Genomic DNA, 21,794 nt, shown 5'->3' with positions numbered 1-21,794 from the left:
TGCAAGATGAAGCACAAACACATCATAATTGGGATCACAGAACACTCACATTTCAGAATTTGGACTTTTGACCATGCATATCACAAATGGAAGCATACAGAGCATACTGCGATTCTTTTCAGATTTGGGATTCTTCTGAGATGAATCAGCTATTATGGCCCATCTTTAAGGGATGACACAGTGCTGCAGGGCTTTGGAGCTGCGGATTTGGATTCCTTCACTATACAGCTCCTTCCCTGTGGGATTGTGGAAAGGGAGGAACATTCATGGGTAGTCTATCAAGGTCAACGCCTGCACAGACTTATCAAGTCACCTTGATCAAATCCAGCAAGCTCAGAAGTAGTTCTGAACATTTTTTCAGCAAAGACCATAGATACTGGCTGGGTTCTGTCCCAGAAGAAGACAGTAGCACTGCTCATCCAGGAAAAAATCCACAGCAGTCTCACATTAAAGAGAAGTGGCTATGTGCAACGCAATGCAATGTAAGCTGACCCACATTCAAAGAATAATTATATTGTTTTCAGGAAAGTCCTCAAGATTTTAACATTTGAAAAATATAGGAGCCTAGGGAATCTACGGAAGCACGTGCCACAGTTCACTTTTGAGATGCAGATATAGTGAAACTGGTCAACATACGCTAGTTTTCCTTTTTTCCTAAAAAGGCCCACTTTTGAGGGTGAGAGAGAAGGTGATGGTGGAGGTTACTGCATTTCCAAAGTGTGAAGCTATTTGCACCTTCACATGAGGCTGCTCCCTTAGGGGGATGTGCTTGTTCTTTATGGACATTTCCCTTACAGTTGCCATTGGATTCTTAGAACATTTTGTCAACAAGAACTACAATCAATGCTTGCTTCATGAAGGTTTTTAACTACATTTCTTGAATTTTCTGTTCTTGAAATACAAATTCCTGCACTGGAAACAAAGAATAGCGCATCTTAAAGTCACATCTCTTGTGTGTTGTTTTCTGAAAATGAATGACATTTCAAGGTTATACATAATTGACGTGGATCAAATAGCAGTATTTATTAGAGGGAAGAAAGTCAAACCAGATGCAATGGAAATCCTCATCTGCTTCCACTAAAACTGAAACAGTCTAGTTTTGATGTTAATTTGAATAGCAGCCTGTGAACCGTATTTCAGATTTTTAAAACAATGGTAAAGTTCTAAATTTGAGGTCTGGATAATTTGATATCTGAACTCTCCTTCTCCTCTCACAATTGCACACCCAATGAAGAGGAGTTAAATGTTCTTATATAACACATATACATATATAATTGTACTTTTGCAAGAAGTCTATAGGTTTTGCTTTTTTGTTTCTATGAGAGCTATTTCATTTTCGATAAATACACGTTATGTCTGATACACATCTTTTATTTCTGAAGTCTATTGCTTTCTACAAAATAATAACACATAACAGAGTCCCTTTCTTTCCAGTTTGTAATATTTACCAACACCTTTTAATGTATCATTGGATCCTGTGCAGTCTTTATAAAAATCTAAGCTAAGAAAACTTTTTTTTTCCCCCAAGTCTTTTGCTGTGGACAGAAATTCTGGTTTACATTAGATTCACATGTCATTGCAGTTTCCCTTCAAAGTTGTCCACGCATAATCAGTTCCGTTTCCTTTTACAGTTCCTCTTTCTTCCCTACTCCACCACAGGCCTCTTAATATTTCTACTGTTGGAGCCCTTTTTCCACCCCTTTCCAGCGGAGTAAGGCTTGAAGTCGGTGTGACCTCACTGTCACCTGGCTGGTATTCCACTACAAAACAGGTGCCGACACTTCTCTATGGCTCGTTAGCTGGTACCTAAAACTCTGATTGTGTGTGCCCAGGGTGTCTCCTTTAATGAGTTGAAATTCAGTGATCCTGAGGTAGGGTTTGTCAGAGGCCACCAGCATTGCTAACTCTGGTACAGCAGCTGATTATCTTTAGCTGACAGACTACAGGCATTCAGAGGCGCCTTCTGCAAAAACAGTGACGTTGTTATTAACTCCAGACCGATGGAATACAGAGCCAAAGCTAGAGATCACGCTAGAGTAGATTGTAATATAACAAAAAAACAAAAAACCAAAAAAAAACAACAAAAAACCCCACAAAAACCCCAGCCCCCCAAACCAAACAATAGTCTTCGCTCTCCTTTTGTTTGTTTCAAAATTGTGAGTAGGCTGGTTTTGTACTTTCAATCATACATTATCATATAATGTAAAACTCTTTCCTATGCATTCTCTTTCCCTTTTAAATCTTTAACTTACCCTTCTCTACCTTTCTCCCTTTTTCTCTAGTTCATCTGTTCTTTTTCTCTAACTATTGCATTTGCCTGAATACAGACCAAGCCTGAGGAGAGGGCAGCCTCTTGCCTTCCCACACTCTTGTCTCACATCCTCACTTCCCAAGTCTGATCTGCCTTTGTTCACTTCGCATTTCTAGATAGATGGAAGCCAGGTCCTCCTCAGCTGCATAACTCCAGATGCTTTGTAAAAGGTGGGGAGCCCACACCCCAGCAAGCCACAGCAGCAGCCAGCTGTTGGCAATGTCCCCCATGGCTCGCAGCGAAGTCACTGGCACCCAGAAGCCGCCGCTTCCAGAGGTGCAAGCGAGATACCGAGGGTTCCCAAGCTGGGTGGGAATATCTGGTCAAGCTCGCAGCACCCAGTCTTGAGCTTGAATGTTAAGCAACATTCATACACAGAGGTTGCTTTCTAAGCTAAATCACTTGAAAAGCCTAGTTGTACACAAGCGTACAGGTATTTCAATAAAAAGCAAGTGACAGAGATCACAGGGTGAAGTGAAAGCTCAATAAAGTATTTCAGGCTGCCTGCACAGTAAAGAGATGCACGTATGTTGTTCCTGCTAGAAAAGAAGCTAACATAGCATAAATCCAACATTTCCTTTTGCTTGACTTAAATCAATGAGCTTGTGATGCTATTCCTTAGAGTCAACAAACATGCCAGGAAAAATCTGTTTCCCAGCTGACTGCTTTCTCAGAGCTACCCGTAAGTGCCAGGGAGGATGGAAAGTGGGCTGCCAGGCTGCAGAGGTGCTGAAGGGAAGAGTTTGCCAGCAAAAGAGAATTGCAGAGTTTAAAGCATGGAGAGACCTTCAGTTTTCCCTGAGTTCTTACAAAAAATGTCTAATTAATTTAATGAGAAAAGCAATATCCTAAACCACACAATCTAATAATCTTGTGTTTCTTCCTCTTCCAGCCATTTTTAGCGTAATGATGGTGACTATGAGAACACTGTACTCTTATCCTGATGCTTTTTGCTTTAATGCTGGATTGAAATATTGCACTAAGGAAAGAAGATAATGTATGTCATTTGTGAACAAAGACAATGCATGACCAATATGTGCAGACAAAGGTGGTTCACTCTTGTAGTCTCAAGGAGCTCTGCAGAAACTTCCTTTAATCTCGGAAAACGCTTTTACATAGTTAGCAAAACAGTCTTACTAGCAAGCTACTCTCCGAGGATCTCAGATAACAATCAGGAGGTTTTTATATACACATACACAGACTATATTCTGCCATAAGCTCTATAGAAAAACATTGTGACTTTTACCTGTTTGCCAGATTTATGGGAAAACCTTTGTAAGGAAGATGTACCTGAGCAATCAGCTTTCCCAACAGTGCCTGCCTGACCCAAACATCTTTTGACCTTTACACTATCACAAGTCATAATATGAAGACACACCATCATTTTACACTGAACCTTGGAGATCAGCTCCTGGATCTGGTTTAGCCTGCCCATGCATTAGCAGCTGTGCTGGCAGGCTCACCCAAACCATAGTGGCCTCAGTATTTCTGTACCTGCCCTATACGCTGCTGCACCTCTTCTATACAATTCTGTACCTGCCCCATAGGCTGCTATGACTTCTGAGGAAAGCTCACATGTAGTTATGTGATAATCTCAGCTAATGTGTTAGGGTGTTGATAATGCAGATATTTACTCTCAAAAAGTGACTTAAAGGGATGGGATGATTCTGCTGAATGGAGAGATCGCAGAAAACCAGAGGCAGACCCTTAAAGCAAAGGTATTGCTGAACTGATCTGAAGTAGTACACACCGGCAGTTATTTACCTGGACCATCACCAGCACTACAATCTTCATGTTTTTAGGTCTTGGAATAAAACCCTACTTCATATCTCTGCCAATTGATGTCTCACATATTTTTGTCCTGTGCCTAACGGTGTCTGGCTGGTGCTATTAGCTTTGTTTATCAAGCACTTAAGTGTTCTAGAAATGAAAAAAAAAAAAAAACAGACCAGTATAACAGTTGGTTATTTTTCTCACTAATAATATGCTAGATTGGTTATAGCAAAAATACAATGTTTACTGAACGGAAGGAACTGCATGATTGTAAATCATTAAACACTTACTTCTTTCACAAACCACTGGCAAAAGGCAGGGCCAATCCACTCTCTTGCATGAATCCCACAGTCTATCCAGACAGCTTTCTTGTAGGGCCGTGATCTTTTACCTAACTTGACGTGTGAATATTCATAGAAATAACAATAGATCTCATGACATTAGTGAGACATAATAATGACAAAATAATAGAATGCTAGAAACACTAAGCCATTTTGAATTTCCCTGTATAAAGGAACACAAATTTATTGTTTTCAAAGGTATGGTCAAGATAATGAAATGCAGGTATGACAAGATAATGAAGCTGATCTATGAAAAAAAAAATTACAAGAAAAGTGGAATCTGTCAATTCCTCATTTATGAGGAATGATATCATTAAACATCATACGGAGCTGGGTAAAGAAAAATGATGCTAGAGGAATAGCCTGATGCAGAATAAAATTTTCAGAACTCTGCAATAGCAGATGAAAAGGAAGTACATTGAAAGTAATTTTTTTTTTGCGTCTTGCTGACACCCTGTAATTTGTGGTTCTAATAAACTGAGTTGAGAGTGCACAGCCCTGAAATTTTGTCAGTAACTAAAGAGGAACCGTATGTGGCACATGCTGAGAAGGGCTCCGCAGTTCTCTGGGGTCCCTCTCCAGTATAACTGCTTTCCATTTTGTCTATAAACACAAAAAAACTCCAATTCCCTTAAATCCAAATCCTGGTAATTGAACTTCTCCTGAAATCTATCCCCATGCATATCCAATCCAAATAAACAGGACTCGGCTTTTAGTTTTCCAGCTTTTAATGTTTTTGTTCATTAAAGATGACATTCAAAGAGATAGATACTTAGATCTTAGCATCTCATGCTCAGGAAACACTGATAACCCGCACCTCCAGTGTTCATGCAGTAACAAAAGTAACAAAGTGTTTGTCCCTGATTCCAGACTTTAGTCTGGTTAATGACTATTTCATCTTTACCTTCAGTACAAACAGTGGTCTCCCTTCATAGGATTCTCCAACAGAGAACATGTGAACTAGATCTGAATGAGTTTTATTCAGATGATCCATCCAATCCTGGATCTGCAAATACAGAAATAAAATTGTTGCTTCAATCTTTGCATTTCATGGGAAGCAATTGTAACACATTTGTTAATCTCAGCTCTGAGTCCTCTGTAGATTTTTGGATTTTCCTGTAGTTTTTCTTTTTGTTTTCATGCTTGAACTACCAGACTAATCACTCACTGAAATCTCTTATTCCATTGAACACGTAATTTAAAAACAAAACTCAGAAGTTGTCAAAGACTGTTAAATGTAAAGATAAGCCTTGAATATAAATATATATATATAAAATATTTTCAAGAGGGTGCCTATTTTTGAAGAAGAAACACTTAAAACACTTTTGAAGATGAACAGGTAACCATAACTTGTAGAGAAAGTGAAATCTTAATCTCATTAAAAACAACAGTGTAGCAGATAAGAGGAACAATATGAATTTTCACATACTTCTTCCAGGGAGTGATACATTTCGTAGTTATACCCAGAGAGGGACCTTCGATTCCTGTATGGCCTCTGTCCAGTTTGGTTTTCTATTGCTTTCTGTAGGTCTGATATGAGAATCCTAGGTATAAAAAAAGACAGTGGTGTAACTGTAAAACTAGTAGAACACAGAGGATAAGCAGAACAATAATCAAAAATTTAGAGGAAATACAGCAGAATTTAAACTATCCTGACATTACTTCATCTGTTATATTTTGACAATAGAGTGCTTCAGGCTTACTTGAATATATGCTGCCAAATAAATACTCCACCTGCTTTGACATGTAACACTGCCTTCAAAAAACACAAAGAGCTTGTTAAGCAAATAAAACAGAATGATGTAAATAACGTAGACAATGTGAAGAAGAAATTTGTTTATGGAGCAGCATTTGCTTGTCTTATAATCCTGTTGTACTACATAATTAAGAATCTTCAAAAATTGATTTCAAAACCATATATAAAAAATCTTTTTAGGCCTAGAAGAACATGTACATACTTCCTCTCAGCAGTCATTTTATTGGCATGGGACATTATGTATACCTACAAGCTGTAGAGGCAAAACAAAAATATGAAGAACTTGGTGGCATTATCTTTTTATCTGAAACACAACAAACCAAGAAAAATTCTTAAGCGTGGTTTGTTGTTTGCATTATCTATTCTGTAACAGCTTTGTGCCAGATATTTTAAAATAACTCAGGAAAAACATGAAATGATACTAAGTGAAAACTAAATATGCTTGCATAAAAAGCGAGAGGTTCTTCACATTAAGAGCAACATGCAGAGAGAGTGGTATAAGCTGAAAACTTTACTCCTTTATGATAAAACCCAATAGTGACACAACTATAAAAATATAATATAGAAAACAACTAGAAAGAAATATATTGAAGAAGTTAGAGCATCCATCCTTTCCGTCACACAGTGGCAGGAGCTGGGAATATCATCACTGACATCAGTAACAACACCACTGTAAAACTGAGAGTAAACCTTGTGCACCACCTTTTCCTAAAGCATGGCAATGTGTAATCACCATAGCACTAATTCATCGTTCCCGTAAAACAATGGTCACATTCAACCTTTTAAAGTTTTATAAGCATTAGCTGCAATGATTGGAAAAAGATGGAAAGAAAATGCATTCACTGTGATCCCAACTCAACTGTGCAACAGATATCTCAAAGATATTAGGTCTACCTACGTATAATATCGAAGTAAATGTTATTCCCATCTCCAACTGTATTAGTGAAGTAATTGTATAATTAGGAATTACATTGTTCTACATCAGCAACTTTCACTAAGCAAACTAAGGGCGTATAGTCTTGACTTGCAAAGTGCTATATACTCTAGGACCAGCACTATAAAGCATTTAACCCTGTAGTTAGATTAAATCAGTGGTTTTATTGAAGTCATTAGGACATCTAATAGGTTAAAAAAATAATTGCCTGCTTTGCTGAATTCTGATTAGTCTAAGTACCTACCAGGATCAAGCTCTGTTTATTCACTTCTACAATAATAGATTTAATTTCACAACTCCAGATTGTTTATGCATCTGTACTCCAAATGAGATTTGGTAATCTTTCCTTACTCTTAAATGACTGTGTGCTGTGTGTGCTTATAATACAAAGGCTCTTAAATGCCTCAGGTCTGAATACAACCTAAGTGGCTTTGTTGCCAGAGAACTTATTAATAAAACTGAGGCAATTTGGTGCAGTAAGAGTTTATCTGATCCCTGGCTTGTTTTAATGACTGTCTTCTTGTCATAAAGTCAAGCACTGGGACACATAAGCCTGTCTTACAGGCAAGGGCTGGTCACCTCGTTCATTATTAGACCTGCTTAATGCTTCCTGTCTTCAGAAATTTTTTGTAATTTAGACAAGTGCAACTCCCTCAGGCTGAAGTTTCACATGGTGTTTGCCTCAGATTTTCTGGTTCCAAAAGGGATGTAACAACTTAACCCCTTTGGAAACAGTGTGTCAGAAATGTAAAATTAAAAAAAAAAAGAAAGAAAAATTGTGAATCCTGCCAGCTCTTGTGGAGTCACAGATCTCAGGCCTTGTTCGAACAAGCACACGCTCATCCGAAGCTTTGCAGGGTTTTGCTTCTGATGGCTGGGACCCAGCAGGCAAGAAGTCCGAAACGTGCAGCGGGGTGGCAAAGAGGAGAGCAAAGGAGCTCTGGAGCTGACAAAATGCTGCCCTGTTTCCTTCTAGGTACACATAATTTGTGTGCCAAAAGGAAATTTTCCCTGTGGAAAATGAATGTAGTGTTGTCCGTCTATTTGTAGCGCACTGTTTCAGGCAAACTGCAGAGACCCTTCGCTCTCACAGTTCTTGCCCTCGCATGCTCTGCCTTGCAACCTAAGCAAACGTCTTCAGCTACAGGGAGTATTTATAACACATATAAAGTGACCTTCTGTCATTCCATTAAAGGTGATTACTGTGAGCAGGAACAGCAGCAGACATGAGTACAACTGTCAGGGTATAGTAATTAGGGGACTTTATTTTGTATAAGCACAGGAAAACAATTAGAGAAATCCCCATCTGATTTTTAAACGCAAAAAAACCTGAAGCTGTGTAGAACTGACATGAAAGTTGCTCTGAAATTTGGCTACCAGGCCTGCTTAATTGATTTTCTAATGTTTGGTTTTGTATTTTTAGAATGACAAATTACAAAGAGACCATTGCTATTATAAAAATGGAATTCTGATAATAGTACATATAATATAAAATGTGCTTTGCCCCATCCTTTTCTCAATGAGAAATAAGTATAAATAGCTTCATATAGGGCTTTATTCAACAAATGTCTGAGAATTCAAATAACTCCTCAGCTGATTACTCAGATGTGTCAGCATCTCACTGAAAAGGCTTTAATGACAAGGTCATTACTCTGTCTAGGATGATCATATCGATAAATATGAAGTATATTCCAAAACTGTCTTGAATGCTTTTAAGAAATGCTATAAATGATATGTGATCCTGAGCATGTATTTGTTCCGTATGACTTGTGCTGGGTCACAACGGAGAGTTATAAAACAGAACCCGTACATTCCTGTATAATTCCTGCAGAAGGCTTGTCTCCGTGTGTGCAGCACACTTGTAAACAAACCCAGCTCCTGTTAAATACAGAGAGAGGCAAACCAGGCGGTAGAATTAGTAATTACCATCCCTCTCTTAACAGATGTGATTTCATATACATTGAAAACACTTCAGCTTGACTCCAAAGGAGGACATTTAATTAAAGCTGCCTGCCTGTGGGAGATTTTCTGTTCTCCCATTAAAACGGTTGTTTTCCTGGCAATGTCTCGCTGTCTGCCAGTCTAATTGCTATGATGTGGAATGTATTTTCAAGTGCACTTGGTGTGGTAGCCACAGCCCTGCCTTGGAGGCCCAGTCTCCGGAGTGAGGCACAGAAAGGGAAGCACAGGCTTACGTGTACGGGATGTTTGCTTGCTGGAGGTAGGGCAGCAGACTTTGGGACGCGTTCCGTGGTAGTCGCACGTCGGTGACCATACCTTCAACGATGTGGAAGGGGCTGCTGGGCTGCCACAGGTCCACCTGTAGTGCAGGAACCAACCTGTAATTCATATGCATTCAGTGTAGGTGGGGAAATCCAGGAGATGGCACGCTTCAAGCTATGTAGGCAAACACTCTAGGCATGGTACAGACAATAAAACTGCATTGTCTGGTCCAGCTCGACATCTACGCTAATGGAGCAGATTTTGAGGAATGATTGTGTCCAGCTTACCACAACTCTCATGGGAGACTTGCCAACGGGAAGAGAGCACAGTCTCAAGAATGTGCCTGCTCAAACAGCTTGGAACAAAAGCTACCTCCACCTTCATGCGCCTCCTTGCACTACTACGCATCCCTGTGTATTAGCTCCAACGGAGTTCATGACTCTTTTTTATTTCGCAAGGTATTTTGAACACTAAAGAGAGGTAGAAAGCGTGGCATACACCAGTGTTGTTTGCAAAGTGTATTCAAGTTTTATTCTTGATAATAAAGAGATCAGAGCTCACTAAGTGAAGGTCACCAATATTGTGAAGGAAGCTGTGATCTACCCAATAATTTTATATGAAATGAAAAAATAGCAGGATTAAGATGATAAAATGATTACAATCTTGCAAAAAACAACAGCTACTAAATGACAGCACAATTATTAATGGGCTATCTCTATCTGAGCACACCTAAGGGATGCTTCTTGCCCACCGAAATACACTTGGAAATTTTAGCCCAGAATATGAATTTTTAAGAAAGCAAGAAATTCTGCAAACAAGGTTTTGGCGCTCAGTGTCCTGCACACTGTAGCAAAATGGTGGTGTACCGCTCAGCTGCAACAACCACCGATGCAGATACTGTTCATCACAGCTGAGAACAGTTCCTCCTCAGACAGTGCAAGGACAGTGGCAAGAACTCAAGTTAACGAAATCTCTTCCCAGAGCTGCTGAATAGTCACAGGAGACTATGGAAAGGAGTCTCAGCAACAAGCTCTGTGTCAATGTGACAAATATACATGTCAAGATGCACAGGCCTTAAAAATGTGTTTGTGAGCTGAATACAAAGAGGTGAATTGGTGGGGACTACCATGTCACCACATTTCTTAAAGAGAATTTTAAAAGAATTAATAATTGATAATCATCTTCTGAAGTTTATTTGAAACAACTGTGCCAAGCTGCAGCTAGGAAAGTCATGGTTCCAGCTCATGAGCGTCCCTTGCTTTGCTTGCTCTCCAGGTTTCTAAGAAGGCTTTTATAATCTGTATTTTAAAAGCTCCTGACTTCTTCTACGCCATACAAACTGTTTTGGAAATATCTAATGCATTTCACCTGGTCTTGCTATGAACCTCATTTGAGAGGCCCTGAGTAAGAACATTCTGATTACCAAGATGGCATCTGACACTGAACTTGATGCTACCTCTTCAAGCAGCAGTGACTTTAGTCCAGTTAATCCAATGAGATGCCTGCTACTTTGGATGGAGAAAAACCAAAACACAGGGGGGCAGCCTCTTCTCCTCCTGCCAAAACCACTCTTTGTTTCATGCAGCCACAATATTGTCTGTGGCTCCATGTGATGGTGGTGGGTGGGCACAGCATCTTCTGAAGTCTAACACAAGGACTGGCAAAGTTCAGGAAGCTCGTGAGGCCAACAGCAGCTATGACAGATGGTCAGCAGAAACCAAACTCATGAATTAAATGGTGCTAAATGCAGCTTATAAATAAAGATCCTCTCACTGCACTAACACCTTATGTTTGTTAGTTTATCTGTCTTTCATATTTTGATTAATTACAGGCATCCACTGAAATTCCTCTCTAATTCAACACAGTTGATTTCACATATGCTCAATTAGAAATGTGTATTTGACTTTTTAAGATTTACCCCTAAAAGTACACATCATGGAGGGTTTATTTGTTGCTCTTGGTTTAACAGCATATCAATCAACTCAGCCTAAGACAACTTTATAAAAATAACAACAAATTGTTACACGTCAGCTAAGGGCAGCAGAAGTGAAGTGTCTCCTAGCCAACTGCATTATCTAAGCAGGAAAAACTGGAAATAAAAGCTACAAAAATGAAAAAAATCACAACAGAGATACATCTGATAATTGTCTTCATTCTTGATAATAATTTATTTTGGTTGAATTTCTCCATCATTGTGGAGGGGATAAACCAACCAATATTCGCACTATTGGCTACAACATCACAGAGCGTTTTAATTTTGGAGGTATTGTAATTGTCACTCACAATACTGGTTCAAGGGAATATCAAAAGCAGAAGTAATCTTCTTTTAACTAATGAAATCAGCTGTATATTGCACACTGCTATCCTCTTCTGGCAAAAATGCAGTCTTTCCCTGCTGGCATTGTCCTGGAAGTGAGACAAAAAAATCCCATTTTTAGAATATGAATCACTCCAATTCAGTTCCCTATTTGGGTAGTTCGGTTTCATTTGACTCCCACTTCTCATCCTTTGCAATGTAAACAAAGGATTCGGTGCTCATCTGGGAGATGTTACCTGTGCCTTCCAAAGCACCACTTCAATTGCTGACTTCATTTTACTTTATAAAGCATATAAGAAGCAGCACATTCATCCAGCAGACATCTTATTTATATTGTAGCTTTCAGCTTGTCCTTGGCGTGACATAGAGACAGCGCACGAAAACTGACAAACAGAAGATGGATTTCAGAGCAGGCATGTTTGGACTGAGCAAGTCCAGCTTTCCTTTACTCACTGTCAACTTTAGGAGGCTGCATTTCTCATGGATACTGAGGGCTCTGTCGGAGTCATCACTCTTCTTTCAGCATCGTTCCTATGGCAAGCATGCCTTGGATTTCCATGCTGGGCTCCGCTGGATAGTGAGTGGCAGTGATATCAACTGTTCTCCTATTCTCCTTCCTATCTGTGACGGGATGTTGTTATCCTCACATATTACACATTAGGTATTCTATGGATGGTGTACCTGTCAGTGCCAAAAGACATTTATTTGCTGTGTGGGTGGTAGGATGTGCTAGGTGGGGGAAAATTATCTGGCTACCAAAACCAACAGATGCAGAAATCTTACAGAACATCCTGAGCACACAGCCAAATATTTGATCCTCAAAATGCACCTAGAAACTTGAGGCTAGAGGAAAGGAGATATGTTTTAGGGTATGTCTGCAAATGTAAATATTCTCATTTCCTTTGACTGGGCCTTGCAGAACTGTCTCCTTTTGACGTCCTTTCCTACCTGTCAGGCATAGGTTACCTTTAGAGTGGCTTGGGATGTTTTAAATCTCTGGACAATAAGCAGAGCCCAGGCAGGATTTTTCAGCAGGCTCAGACTTGGGACCTGGACACCAATGACTTGGCACGGGCTACTGCACTCAGATGGGACCCCAGGTACCTGTTCTTGGGGACAGTGATGGCTCTGCAGTTGCCTAGCGAATGCTCTTTCCCAGAATCTCACTGGAAACATGAGCATCCAGACCCACTTTCTATGAGAATAAATGGTATAGAGACACAGCCCTTTTCCCAGAGGATTTATCACTTTATTTAACAAGGTAAATATAAGAGATAATTGATCGTGACTCCACAGTAAATATGCTGTTTTAACCGCACATTCTTTTTTTAACCTTACTCGTCCTATAAAAGTCCCTGGGATTCCACTTGTGCTTGGGAAAGCCAACAGGCTTTGTTTTATTGTAGGCAGTTTCTTTTTAAACTGAGGTGTTAAAGTCAGCTGAACAGTACAAATGTATCAGCTCTTACGTGGACACCTTCCAAACTACACCAACCCTGAACCCATCAGTCATGTCTCTGGATTTTGCTCAGCGTGGTGATGAAAAGTAAACACAAGGCAAGGGGACAATTATTTTTAAAATATTTGGGTGCTGAGCTAAGATAATTCAGAATTTCTTCCAAAATTAAAAATGATACAAGTAATTTTCCCAAAAGACAAACATTTCCTTGGTGTAATCCCACATATCACAAATGGTGTACACAAAGCTCTGTTGCCCTGCCAAGACAGAAACCAGACCAAGGAGTTTTTTTCTTCACTGGTTCCAGGTTTTCCTCCAGCTTGTTTCGTGCCTGTGGAAAGGGGGACCAAGAGGACACAAGTCTCCTTGCTTTTCCCCAGCAACAGACTCATGGCTACATAAATCCCACACTCCTTTCTTCAAGTCACTGAAAGTAATCCTCAGCTTCTTTGGAACATAAGGCTTAGCCCAGCTCATGCTTTGTAATTAAAAGCCATTTGCTCAGCAGTAGCCTCCAGTTGTTTCTCAGTACCCTTTCATAAATGGATGTTCATTTTTTTCTTCTATTTAGCCTGAAATGAAGATGCTTAGCACTCTCATCAAGTCCGCGATCGCGCATCAATCAAAAGACGACTCGTGCTTGTCACTGAAAATAGCTAGAATAATTCTGTAATACTTTACACTTAATATCTGGACAAAATTGTTTCTATGATTTATCTGTGTTATACCCCATGAAGACAGCAATTTTGATATGCTTTATTTACCTTGCAATTCCAGTTTTTATACTTAGTGAGCTGTATATAGCAATACATGTGCCAAAACTGGCCTTGCCGTTCACATCACTACGAAAAGATTTATTTGAGAAATGTTGTCAACTGTAAAGTTCCAACTATAATTATTGTTATGATGCCATCAGTTGAATCGGCTTGGCATTTCTGAGCCTCTTGTAAAAGGGAATGTACAGTCAGTAATGCACGCCATGGTGCTCTTTGCTCATGGGCTCTAGAAGCGTGTCATGGGCTCTCTCAGGTTGTATGGGTTTTCCATTTACATTCACATGCGTGTGTATAGACATGTGAACAAGCTAAGTAGTGCTGAAACTCATTAGATATGTTTTCAATTAGAAATCCGATAGGAAAACACAGGGAATAGATGTAGAAACCACTCTAGTCTCAATAATGTTGTCAGAGGTCTGACTGTCCAGGGCTTCATCATATAAAACACAAGAAACATAGTTACATATATGTATATACACAAACAGCCCTCACATGTACATGTATAATGTGCAAGAAGATGACGTTTTAGGCTTCTTTTGGTACATTCACAAAGAATGAATGAAGACAGACTCCTGTTGGCACTGACACTGGTGGATGATTATAGCTGTTCACCTCTAATGTCCTCACCCTTGCAAATATTTCCAGGATTAGGACTGATTTCATCCTCACTTGCTCCTGTCAATTAAGGAACTTAATTGACAGTCTTGACTGCAAATTAAATGTGGGACTCCCTGTGCATTCTAAAATGACTAATAGGGTAGCCCTAGTTACTGGTGCAAAGTAATTTAAGTTTCTGATTGAGCACACTAGACATTTTATTGGCTCTAACTTTTCAGTATTTATTTGCTTTTCAGTGAGATTGGTAAGAATAATTGTGCCAATAAATTGGGATTGATTAATGGGATTGCAGTAGCCATAACACTGGCAGGAACAGAATGTGAACAATGCACAGCTTGAAGTTTTGAGTTTTGCGGGTCTTTGTGGAACTGTAACACAGTAAATGGTCTTGCCACTCTACTTCCACTAGTATAATTTTACACTGCAGAAAAGAACTCATAGGCTATTCCTCAAGAGAGTCACTGAGGAAAAACTCATACACAATTATATGGTAATTGAATATCTGTTCTTACAAGTACAGATGCCACTGGGCTAAGTATATGTGAAAGATGTGAAACAGTCTTTAACAGACTCATTAAAAAAACTCAATCAAAACCCTATTTTGTTTCTTATTTGGTTCATTTTGTAGTTGTTGCTGCACCGCATGAGAAATGGGATAATAAGCCCTGGGTCTGATCCTCCTCTCACTGAAGCAATAGGGCTGTGCTGATGGCTTTGCTGAGCCTGGACCCATGCCTGCTCACCAGAAAAAGAGGAAGCAGATTCCTTCCATCTCAGAAAGTCTAGGCTTTCGGTGTCTTATGAGAATGATACACTCACTACCTGGGCTCTCCTGTTTCGTGTTGCACCTTCCTACTAATGTTTTCCTGGAACAACATTTTTCTTCTGAGCCTGACAAAAGATTCACAGACATGTATTCTGATATATTGACGAATAACCTCTGTTGTCACCTGAAGTTCCCTCTGCATCTGAAATACTGTATGCACATCTGACTGGAACCCTAACTATGAGTTAGGGTGAAATTTGGCCCGATGACTAAAGCATCTGGCTATTTAGATATATTTGCTGTGTGTGCAAAGTACAATGTACACAGCCCTGGACACTGAACTAATTCTTTCCTTCTGCAAAGCAGGAATGGCTCCATTTGGGCTGATAGGCTTTTTTACTGCTTTTTCAGATGGGCTTTTGTTCTCTGAAGCCCTTTTCAGCATTTGCCTATGGAGCTGTAAACTATCAGATTTATAGCCAAGTGATCCTTTTCCCCATGAGATATTTTTCTGATTCCCTGAACTGCAATGACAGGATCAATTCAGGGATTACAACGGATAAGCAGCTGCCGTAGAGGCTAGAAAAGCACACAAAAGGCAATTGGCATTGTGGCTTCAAGGCCTCCAAGTCTGGGTTCTCCCAAAGTTAAAGAAGTGCTTGGCTGTGCCCAGGAATTTCTTTTAAAAAAAGCTACTGAAGAATGAGTGGCCTAACTCCATTATGCCAGGAATGTTCACAGAGCAGTAGCTTCTTTGCTACCTATACAAAGAGCCCAATACCAGTCAGCCGTATATGATAAAAGGGCTTGTAGACCACCGATGGAGTAGAAATTATCAGTCAAGGCTCAAATCAAGTAGTGCTTCAAAACTAACGCTTGCAAAAGAAAATTCCAGGGCAGATAAACAGGATCTGCTGGGTGTGAGGGCCTGAGCAACTCCTTGTTTCTTTGCAAAGCACTTGGGAATGTGACATTTGTTCATGTCAGTCAGGTCCAACAGAATTAAAAACTTGAAAAGACTCATAAATCAACAACAGGCTCCTCAAATTGTCGCCTGAACAAGAAAGAGCAGGAGACAATAAACAATCATTGGAGAGGTGTATGAGGCAGAAGGACAATGGATGGACAAGAGAAGTGCTGGGGTACAGAGAGTGGGCAGCTCTGTAATACTTGGGTCACTGTGGTACCATCCTCCTAAATAATTCTCTTTTGTTTATTGACTACTGTAATCATTTGCAAATTATTAGTGTGAAAACAGTTACCCTGCAAAAAGGTATTTCTGGTCTTAAACACTAGGTCAGGAATATAGATTTGTACTGTATCTATAAAAAGAGATAGTATTTTTAAGAGCAAAGGGCTGCAGCAGAATATTTGAGACTTAAGATCGGTGCCTGTGGTTGTGTTAGAGCAGCAGCCAATCCAGAAACTGTGACAGTGATTTACAGCTAGAAAAATAAAGAACTCCACGAGTTTGTACTTAAACTGCTAAAGAGTTTGCTGCATTTTAGTCTATCACAACCATATGAAAATGTTCCCTAGCATTGCTATGCAACATATTTGTCACCTTACATGAAAGTTGGAGGAAGTCACCCCTGTCACACTCACCATCATATCTGCTCCAGTTGTCTTTGGCACGGGGACTGTGCAAAAGGTGTTCAAAGGTCTGGGGTAGCTGGTGGGAAGCAGAGCTACCAGGCTCTTATTGTTCTTCTCCAGAAAAACTGGAAGCAATGTGATGAAGGAACATGCTGGAGACAAGAGATGCATACGACTGTATACATACTGATGGCATCTCCCAGCTGCCACTGCCTTTGTCACTTACTGAAAACCAGAAACTGGCATCTCCTGCCTCAAAAGAGAGCACAACTCTCTGTTCCTCACCTGCCTCATTTCTTACGACCTCAGACAGGTATTGCCCTAAGAAAGCGTTGCAGACATGGCAGTGCAAGAGCCTAAGAGCTTTCTGAGAACTCGCTCTGGAGAGATGGTGTTACTATGGCCCTAGAGTGGGGGCTGGTGGGGGGGAATGCGATCAACACTGCTTTGCCTGGCTAGGACAAGCTTTGCAGGCTGCGATGGTGGCCGGTCAACTTTCTCTTTGCTTGGTTACTGAGCATGAGTTTATTGGTTGAATACATGCAAGTTTAAGCAACTTTACAGAATTCACAGCAGACAAATTGTCATCTGTACGGCTATTTTTACTGGCGGTGCAGGTCTACATGCTATGTTCATCCCATCAGGGAAAAAAGCTATGTTTTGTCACCTGCAAGTTAACTGAACCAGTCAATGAAGGAATCAGCTTATAATAATGATTAATAACAAAGAACTGTGGGCAATGGAGCTACAGACCAAAACTAATTTGTGGAAATTACTCAGCAAGTGATTATGACTAATGTGATTTGCCTTTGGGCAATTCATGAACCAAAAGTTAAATGTGTGGAATGAAACGTTCATTATCCATTATTCACTCAGTATAGGCAATGGCATTTGTATTGAAGCAGAGCCTATACACTTCATGCATGTTTCAGGGGTTTATTACACTAAGCATTATATGGGCTTTTTTTCCCTTAAAAAAGAAAGGAGCAAATATCCCTCCTAAGGAGCTCCAGATGCTAATTTTAAAACAGTCCGAAGGGACTACATCTTCTGTAAATGTGTATGAGTTAGCCTTACAGCTCAGGTATTGGTACCAGAGCAGTCCTGTTTGAGATCAAAAGGTTTCCATGTGGACTAAAGCCCCTGGGTATTCATCCAGCTTCTGTGAGTTTTGCACTTAGTCTGTGGCAAGGCTGTCACTGCTGCCCATGGAAATCACTGGGGGCATATGCTAAGATACTTCAAATACAGCAAGACATACAGCCAATTCCAAGATGATCCTCCAAGAAAGGACTCCTTTTGTGTCTCATCCTCTTCCCAGAAGGGACGGACCTTGCAACCTGCTGATCTCTATGGCACTGACTTCAGCATGGCAGAAGGCAAAGCTCTCCCCACTTCTTTCCCCATTACCCTGGTACTTCTTTCTTTTTGCCGAATCAGGTGAGGCAAACAACAGCTCGCTTAATTCCAGAAGGATGTAACAGATTGGTACCTTCCCACCACTTTCCTACATGGGGCATTTAAAAACTGTAATCTGCCATGGGTTTTCCTTAAGCAAATCTGTCAGCAGTGTGCTCACTTTATATTATTTCCATGAAATATAATGCCCCTAAATGTCAAGCAGGCCACAGAAATAAAGCACCTAGACCAGACTGTAAATGACGAAGTCTACTCAGGAAAAATCAGTGATGAGGGCAGTCATTAAGAAACAGGTATATAAAACAAAATGACTGAAAAGATACATTGCCACTCTTTCTAGTGCTTGTTTATTTTCTTCCTGATTGTCTTCCCTTTGTCCAAATCAGTGGGAGATAAGAAGAGGTATCTTTGCATTTGCTTTATTCTCTGTTCGACACTGAAATACACTGCTTTGTATTATATTAGGACAATCAGAATAATTTTCTCAGACCTCTCTGTGATGAAGGCCCTCAGAAGGATATGCTCATATAAACTGGAGAGAGATGAGTTTTCCTTTTAATTCTTTGGATTATGAAAGATACGCCAAAGGCAAAGACTAATTGCCTCTGCATTACGAGATTAGATCTTAAAGGCAGAAGGAAGTGGCTGGAAAAACACAGAACACCAAGAGTTTATAGCAAAGCTCCCTGCACCAGACACAGTGCAGGAGGGAGCCTGGGACAGGCAGGATTGTCTCCTCTTTCTCTCACCAGAATAGATGGTCTGTGGTAGGCGAGGAAATCCTGTAATGAGAATATGATCCATTTGTGCAGAATCTACTCTGTGTTTGCACTCTCCTGGGAATTTATTCAAAACATGGAACATGGATCACGCTGGGGGCAAACTGGGCTCCCCAAACTTGACTTTTGCACTCCAGTTTCTGTGATCCTTCAGGTTGACAAATGGGGGACTAATCCTGACATCACTATGGAGCATAACGTTTGGTACCTTTGAAACATAACTCATCTCTAATAGACTGACGTGCCAGGGTAGAGAAACATATGTCTGTATTTACACCCAAGTGCACATATTCTCACTCCGAGAACAAAAAGTGACGTAACTTTTATTTTCACTGGCTCTTCTTGTTCTTCTAAACCTGACAATGCTGGAGAATACTACCAGGCCATGTCATAACTCAGGTTCAGTGGAACTCCTGAAATGGCTGTAAATAAAACATTAACATTCTTCAACAGACCAACTACTTGAAGTTAATCCAAAAATACTTTATTGGAAAAAAAAACAAAACTAAACTGGTGCTATTTGACGGTTACATAGATACAAAACTGTTGTGTCTTCAAAGGATCCTGGTTCTGGCTTTGTTTTTCCCTTCAGGAACAGAACGTGTGAGCAATATAACAGGTTGGTATTAATTTACTGCTCAAACCAAAATGGATTCAAAGGAGATGTGTCTTAAACCAGTTCTGGGTTTTCTGTCTCTAAAATGTAAAAATCCAAAGCCCATTACTTGTAATTATAGCAATTTGTATATCTCCGTTGACCCCGCTGTTCATATCTCTGTTGTTTGTCAGGCATACTGTGTTCAGACAGCAGCAGGACTATAGCTGGGCTTTGTTCACAGCAATTTTTTCCATCATTGGTGCGGTTTTTTTTGGAGTACTGTCTTCAGTTTTCTCCAAAGCACATTATCAGCATTGTGCTTAGAGACTCATATTTAAAAAATTGAATCTAAGTCCAGTGTCGGCTTTGTTCCCAACTCTGGAAGTCTGAGCTCAGGGGAAGGACAGGAGAGACCGACACAGAGACTTGAAACGTTGCACAACTCTAAATACATGGTTCTTTGGAGGGGCTGGTGACTTGCAGCTGCTACTGCCTGTGGTTGGTATTGTGAGTACCTGGCACTTCTGAGAAGTGCCATTGTCAATCCACTTCGTCGTGAGTGAATAACTTCAGATTTTTTGGGGGAAGGGAGGGGGGCAGGAGGGGGCGGAAGACAATGAGAAATTAATGTTAAACATATCCATTACTTGTTAGCTCCCCAGGTGTCTCTTTCTGTCTGACCCCATGTAGATGGGCAGTGAAGCAGCTGCACATGGAAGAGCCCCAAGACCTGAAACGCAGCCAAATGACCTGAAACGCAGCCAAATCCAGCCTGTTTTCATGAAACTGGGTGTCAATACTCCCTCTTTTTTTCAGCCTTTCCTTCAATCTTCTCTGCTTACTACCTCATCAAAATCAATCACTTTCTAATTAACTACTCAGATTCCGATGTAGTTTGCCAAAATTTTATTATCCTACTCTCAGAGCTACAGCATGCAATTATTTATTTAAGTTTCTGCTGCTCCCACTTTGATGGAATTGGGTGAAGGAATCTCTTTCTGGGAGCCTAAGGGAGCTCTGTAATGAGAAACAGTTGCGGGAAGGTGAGTAACCCTTTTGCTTTGCAGGGTTTGCAATATGAGGAGAAAGGAAAAAACACATGTGCTCTCTCTTTATGTTCCTGCATCCAGGGGGAAGAAATTAATGCAAAAACCAGCTCCCACATGTATTTCTTTGGTTTATGGTAAGATTTTTTTTCCTAATTTGGAGTAAAACAATTATCCTTTTTGGTGTATTACAGTAACATTCACAGTTGAGGGTCAGGCCCTTAGTAAGCACTGCAGAAACAAATATATGACAATATTCTTCAGGAGAGCTGGGCATTACAGTACAAAATGCTATAATACATAGTACCAAGACACCGCCTCTGTTTAACATTGAAATTCCTCATGCAGCATGTGCATAGGTTGGATGTCTTGAGAACGGGATTTACAACAGGTAAGATCTTGAGTGGGGAACTAACTGAACACATCGTTAAAAAACACAGAGGTGATGAAGAGAGCCTCAGCTTTTCTACTTAAAGCTAGGAAGGCACCAATGTCTTGACTGCTGGAGTATTTGCAGCAGTGAGCCTTCTCCTGGGCTGAGGAACCTAAGGTAGCTCTGTCCACTTTCTTAAAAAATGGTAGCAAAAAAGCTTGATCATAACTAAAAGATGGAATGCTTTTCGGGAGGGTGTAAGAGCTATTTCAAGATCTTAATTTTGTTTGATCTGGTATGGGGACTGAAATTTTATTTACTTGCATCCCAATGTTAACAATTGGATAACAAAATTAGATGCACCTTCATTATTTGCCTCAGTGAGAACACAATAATTTACATGAGGTTTCAACATGGAAGACAGAGCAACATCACAGACTGCCCAAGAGTTTGCTGGACCTGAGGGCAGTGAGCAGCCCAGAGGTTTTGCATATGGCTCCCAACACTGTGGTACCACTGGTGTTCTGCTGTGACCCAAAACTGAGTCATAACATGGGCCAAAGTTACCAACATGTTCCTTTGTGTATGTCCATACAGCTCTTTCCAGCCACACACAAATGAAGGCTTGAGTTCACTGGGCCAAACGACTTCAGCTTCTGTTCCTGCTGCCTGCAAGGCTGCCCATCAAACTCCTTTACTTCCACAGGTA

General features: G+C 40.3%; 1 protein-coding gene across 2 annotated transcripts in view; it reads right to left on the bottom strand.

The window, feature by feature from the left end:
• The window catches only part of CPA6 (carboxypeptidase A6), a 76,537-nt gene that overhangs the window by 21,503 nt on the left and 33,240 nt on the right, over positions 1 to 21,794 (bottom strand). Inside the window, exons 3-6 of one of the 2 annotated variants that reach the window (XM_065831502.2) lie at positions 9,311 to 9,435; positions 5,855 to 5,969; positions 5,330 to 5,431; positions 4,375 to 4,479 (exon numbers count right to left, since the gene is read on the bottom strand). In XM_065831502.2, coding sequence (XP_065687574.1) covers positions 4,375 to 4,479; positions 5,330 to 5,431; positions 5,855 to 5,969; positions 9,311 to 9,435 — 447 coding nt within the window. Of the gene's footprint in view, positions 1 to 4,374; positions 4,480 to 5,329; positions 5,432 to 5,854; positions 5,970 to 9,310; positions 9,455 to 21,794 lie in introns of both variants that reach the window. The other variant, XM_071804037.1, reaches the window with a different exon arrangement.

The sequence above is a fragment of the Patagioenas fasciata genome, chromosome 2 (assembly GCF_037038585.1).
Source record: "Patagioenas fasciata isolate bPatFas1 chromosome 2, bPatFas1.hap1, whole genome shotgun sequence".
NCBI lineage: Eukaryota > Metazoa > Chordata > Aves > Columbiformes > Columbidae > Patagioenas > Patagioenas fasciata.
Note: the sequence above shows the minus strand (reverse complement) of the source record. Positions and strands in the feature narration are given on the sequence as shown.